The sequence below is a fragment of the Hippichthys cyanospilos genome, chromosome 15 (assembly GCF_059441005.1).
Source record: "Hippichthys cyanospilos isolate Australia breed blue-spotted pipefish chromosome 15, RoL_Hcya_1.0, whole genome shotgun sequence".
NCBI classification, from domain to species: domain Eukaryota; kingdom Metazoa; phylum Chordata; class Actinopteri; order Syngnathiformes; family Syngnathidae; genus Hippichthys; species Hippichthys cyanospilos.
The window spans coordinates 1,846,953-1,852,500 of NC_142383.1; the positions used below are offsets into that span (position 1 = coordinate 1,846,953).

The 5,548-nt window shown below is 40.6% G+C and overlaps 1 protein-coding gene across 3 annotated transcripts in view; it reads left to right on the forward strand.

Annotated features, from left to right (window-relative positions):
• Positions 1 to 2,604: 2,604 nt before the first annotated feature.
• LOC148411328 (solute carrier family 12 member 2-like) overlaps positions 2,605 to 5,548 on the forward strand; it is a 94,116-nt gene continuing 91,172 nt past the window's right edge. The window contains exon 1 of one of the 3 annotated variants that reach the window (XM_088435178.1): positions 2,605 to 3,562. In XM_088435178.1, coding sequence (XP_088291304.1) covers positions 2,990 to 3,562 — 573 coding nt within the window. In that variant the 5' untranslated portion in view covers positions 2,605 to 2,989. The remainder of the gene's footprint in view (positions 3,563 to 5,548) is intronic. The other 2 variants (XM_088435177.1, XM_088435176.1) reach the window with 2 other exon arrangements.

The window sequence follows — 5,548 nt, forward strand, 5'->3', positions numbered from 1 at the left end:
AAAACCTGTTAATTTCAAGGGGAATACCTGGCGCACAAATGAAAATGTGATCAACCAGCACTACATAACATGATAAAGATAAGAACTAACAATATCTAGCATGTTATCCACAGTAACAAGTTGTTGGCTCAACAAACACATTTTTGGCATATTATGACACATCAACATTCTTACAAAGAAAGTACAACTTACAGACAATCGTGGGCCACGACAAGACAGAACAACGTGCGTGTCATCGGCTGCACTCAAAACTATAGCATCCTTCTCACTACAAAATATAATATCAACAGCGGCCAGAGGTAGCGCCAAAAAACAAAGCTCAAGCCAAACAAAGCACAAATGAATGAACTGTTAGACTCAATCAGTTCCAAAACATCTATTTTGAGTCAACCCACGCTTCCCTGTACATGTTGATCCACGGACTGGTACCAAACCGCAGACCAGTGGTTGGGGACCACTGCTCTAAAGTACCATGCTTCTTTAGAAATAATTCAGTGTCCTCTGATTGGACGCCAGCACTTCTAACTTCCACTATCTGTTAAAAAGCAAATAAACAGTCTTTATTTGCACACAAACAAACTTGATATGGAATTATTTACATTGTAAATAGTTGCGCTCTTTCAGTTTGTCAATCAAGATTCTATTATCTTTCTGTATAGCTTAAAATCTAAAGCAATAACATTTCAGAGTAATGCCAAATTCAAATGTCACAATAATATTTTTTTTGTGGATTATACTGTATAGTTACGATAAACTATATAAAGGTGTATATATATATATATATATATATATATATATATATATATATATATATATATATATATATATATATATATATATATATATATATATATATATATATATTTCATTGCATATTCCCAATATAAATGGTCGTACGACACTTCTGACATTGCCTAGTTGTCAATTTTTATTCAAGGAGTGGACTCCAGCCTGACCCCAATAAGAGGATTGTTTTAGCGTTACCTCCTAAGCATGGTACAACTACAGGACATGATCTATATGGTCGTATCAAGACTGCAACCCCGGTCACATGGGGAAACCAAAGTACCGGATTGTGTTTGGTAAGCGAAGGCCAAAGGTGATTCTGTCACGTAGGTAGGCGGTCCCCAACCTTTTTATCACCACAGACTGGTCAACGCTTTAGATTTGTATTGCGGACAGGGGGTTGGGGGGGCTGCTGCTGCTGGCTGCTCTAAAAACCACATCATCCTTCTCACTATACAGTATATGTAATATCAACAGCGGCCAGAAGTGGAGCCTAAAAAACAAAGATCAAGCAGAAACGTATGAACTGTTAAACTAAATCATTTCCAAAACATTATTTCAGATGCAGCCCACGCGGCCCACTAGCAGTTGATCCACGGACCGGTGGTTGGCGACCGCTGATGTAGGTTATACGGACAGTCTTTGTGTAGCCATGTGAAAAATTTACCACATGAAGTTAAAGTCCGATTTCCCTGATGATTTGAAAGAATGACCACCAATGTCATTTCGATTATGTTTTAAAAGTATTTCACCCGACTGACAGAAAATTCCTGATTTTGTTTATTTGAAAAACAATTTAGCCAACTTTTACCTTTTACTGGATCAAATATACAGATAGAACCTTGAATAATATTGCCTCATTCATTTAACGTGCGTATTATGGGGATTTGTTTATTTCAAAAGAAGTTTGTCTTTTGTGCGTGTTGAAAATTAAAAATGACAAACAGAGCCATAAGAAAACATTCTATATTTGTTAGGCTCATTAGGTTCAGTTCGGTGCACTCAACCTGTGTGGTCTTTTTCAATTTTTTTCCAATGAACATTTGATTAGTCCGGTCCTCAACATGTAGTTAATTTTTTCATTTCATTTGTTAAGGAGAGCTCGTGCAGGCTAGCATAATAAATGGGAAAATGAGTTGCAAGAACTAAACTGAAACTATCTATTGCTATTTCATTTGGTCTTTCTGGCTGTCTGCTGAAGGACAGTTTCGGGTGGTGAACTTTATGGATCCAAGCAGCACTGGCAGTCCGGCTTCTCCAGAGGCAGCGCCTGTCGCAGGGATGCAGAATGGGGACACAGTGATGAGCGAGACTAGTTTACGTCTGTCTGTCTGTCTGTCTGTCTGTCTGTCTGTCTGTCTGTCTGTCTGTCTGTCTGTCTATCTATCTATCTATCTATCTATCTATCTATCTATCTATCTATCTATCTATCTATCTATCTATCTATCTATCTATCTATCTATCTATCTATCTATCTATCTATCTATCTATCTATCTATCTTGTCAAAGCAGACATGTAACTAGAATCGAATTGTCCTGTGGCATTTTTCTAATCGCTCAACTCTAAAACACTGAAAGAAGAGAGACAGTTTAGTGAAACAGAACTTTGTTAAACTCAAGAACGCATTTTACAGTACAAATTATAAGTGGGACTAGTTGTACTAGTATAGGAAAAACCGCCAATGTTTGCTGTTGCACCTCTCACACAGTACCCACCCCCACCCGCGCGCGGGTGAAAAATGAGACGCGAACGTTAACATCTCGCGAGGTCACGCGTAGCAGAAACCCACCCATCAGTGATGCCGACCGCAGTGTGTGTATATTACTGGAGAGGAAGCCGCTAGGAAAGCTAGGAGGAGTTGAGACAAGGTCGACAACAGCATCCTGCCTTGAATTACAGGAAGACGGTAGCTCGACGATCTGAAGTTTGGAGGACGGGGGAGGAGGGTGGGGGCGCAAATTAGTGCTTTTTTTATATTTGGGGCCGTGGAAGAAAAAGTCAATAGGTTGCTTAAAGTTTCCATCTTGTAGCCCGACGTTTCGCACGAACGAACGATTTTTCGTTGTTAACCGCCTTACACGCCGCTCACTAAGCGCGTTTCTGAGAACAGTTGTGCTCGTCGCTGATCAACTTGTTTTAAAACGCTTTGCGGGCCTTGTGTGCTTTCTCTTACGGTTTCTCCGTTAATTTGTCAAGAGTGCAATGTCGGCGCCATCGACCGCTGTTCCCGCTCCGGAAGAGAATGTTCCGGCGGAGAATGATTTTTTAGCACCCGACGCCGGGCAGAAGCCCTCCGGTCCGGCCCATAGTCAAAGTCGTTTCCAGGTAGACCTTGTGGCCGAGGCAGCTGCTGTAGTCTTAGATGAGTCTCCTAGTTCCGAAGCTTCCATCACAGTCCCATCCAGCGACAAGGCCACTCTTGGAGCTCCTCCCGAATACCCGGGGCCAAGCGGCGAGGAAGCTAAAGGACGGTTTCGGGTGGTGAACTTTATGGACCCGAGTGGCGCTGGGAGTCCGGCTTCTCCAGAGGCAGCGCCTGTCGAGGGGATGCAGAACGGGGACACAGTGATGAGCGAGACTAGTTTACATTCATCCACAGGCGGCCAGCATCACTATCACTATGACACCCACACGAACACCTACTACCTGAGGACTTTTGGCCACAACACCATCGATGCCGTCCCCAACATTGATTTCTACCGCCAGACAGCCGCACCGTTGGGGGAGAAGCTTATCAGACCCACCCTGTCGGAGTTGCACGACGAGCTGGACAAGGTAAGACGGCAACTGGGCTGAGTACAACGTTTCTTCCCTAGTAAATATGAACCAAGCTACTGTACTTACATTTTTACTGTTAAACACAACGACTTCTTAATTTAAATTTCTAAGTCAGTTCATTTTAATTAATTCAAATGTTTGTGTCACGTTTGCATGAATGTATGTGTTTTTTTATGTGATGTTATGATGATTTTATGTTATGTACACACACATATATACACACACACACACAGCGATATCTCATTTTTCTCAGTTAATTGGGACTGGAATTCCCCGCGATGAGTGGAAACTGCGAAGTAGCGGCCCCTCCCCAGAATTAAAAAAAACATTTTTTTTAATGATTTATTTTTTTTTATAATGTGAAAAGTCTTCATTCCATGCATATCTTTTTAGACAAATTTTACTGGAGGACTGTACACATATTTACTTAAGTTATTAAACCTTATACAGTAACTGAAAAGTTATCCCTTTCCATCCTTTGAGGTCTCGCGGCAGCCACAGTTATATTAGTGGCACCCGGAAGTCAAATTAAAGTCAAATCTGTACATGATCAAATGAGATAACACTGAGTTTCCACTTGAAATACCATTTTATTGTAAAAGAAAGGTAAGCTAGGTAAGAGATTTACAACGGTCCGGTGAAGTCTTTGCTCCTCTGTCTTGAAGAAGTAAAAACAGCCTGCTTGTTTTACGAAGCCCGATCGGCACGTCCAGGTGTGAATAACAAGCAGAAGTTGGGGAGGGAGTAGATCACAACTCCTGCCCTCATTGGTCGATGGTTGCGCCGGGAGCCAATCGCCTTATAGTGACCTGTAAGACACTCAAACTTGAGTTCAAGAGGGAGATTGACACTTCTACAAGACACGCGACAATAAAATTTTACAGACTCTAAACTGTATTTAAATAATAGAATGAATTACATGTTGCACCCGTCATCATCTTCTTAATATTGTAGCCACTGACATAACTTAGTCCTGTAGAAAAATATGCGTTTTACTTTGAGTTTGATGTCTGTTTTGTTACTCTTGATCTCCTGAAGAGTTTGGCATTCACTTTTTACTTTCTGGCTGGTTGTTACCTGATTGTGTATTATTTGACTTGTCGTTGATACTAAAAAATATTGCTGAGTTGATGTCGTTTTGGGCCTAAAGACAGAACTTTCTTTCTGGAATTATATTTGTGCCACTATTTTGAGCAAGCCATGGATGATTTTGAGTGAGCTTGGATAGATTTTGAGCACAAAAAAAATTGAGTAATGATAAATTTTGAGCGAGCAATATTGGATTTGGAGCACAGAAAAATATATTGAGCGAGCAAATACATAATGATGGATTTTGAGTGAGCAAGGAAAGATTTTGAGCACAGAAAAATATTTTTGCTCACTAAAAATCTTTTGTTGTTCGCTCACGATTCCCCTCATTCTCTCTCTCGCTCAACTTGTCGCTCTCTGCGCGCTTGAATCAGTCCCCTCTGCACAATCAACTTGGCAACATGTTGTGAATGTTCCAGAAAGCCAGCCAATCAATCAATCAGAGCTAGCAAAAGTACACTGATTGACTGTTTGGTCCCCATTTGGATTGCTTGTTACATTTGCCCGGAAAACACAAACAAGTTCACGTCAAACCAATTTAGGCAGGAGAAGGTGGACTTCTTTGGAATAAATGTATGGGCAGTATTTATTATCATGATTATTGTCTCACGATAGAATTACCTTGTTAGTTTTTGTACTTCAACGATTCAGTGATACAACGGTTCCTCTACTTATGATATTAATTTGATCTGGAAGTAATTTCGTAACATGAATCTTTCATAAGTAGAGCTGCTTTTTACATGTAAATAGGCTAATCTGCTCCAAGCCTCCAAAAATGCTCCTAAACCCATGAAATTAATCAGATTAATTGTAGCAGTTGACAATATGAATGCAGTTCACTTGTTTGCCTTGTGATGGTGCTGATGTGTTGGTAATGAGTGTAGCGAAAAACAC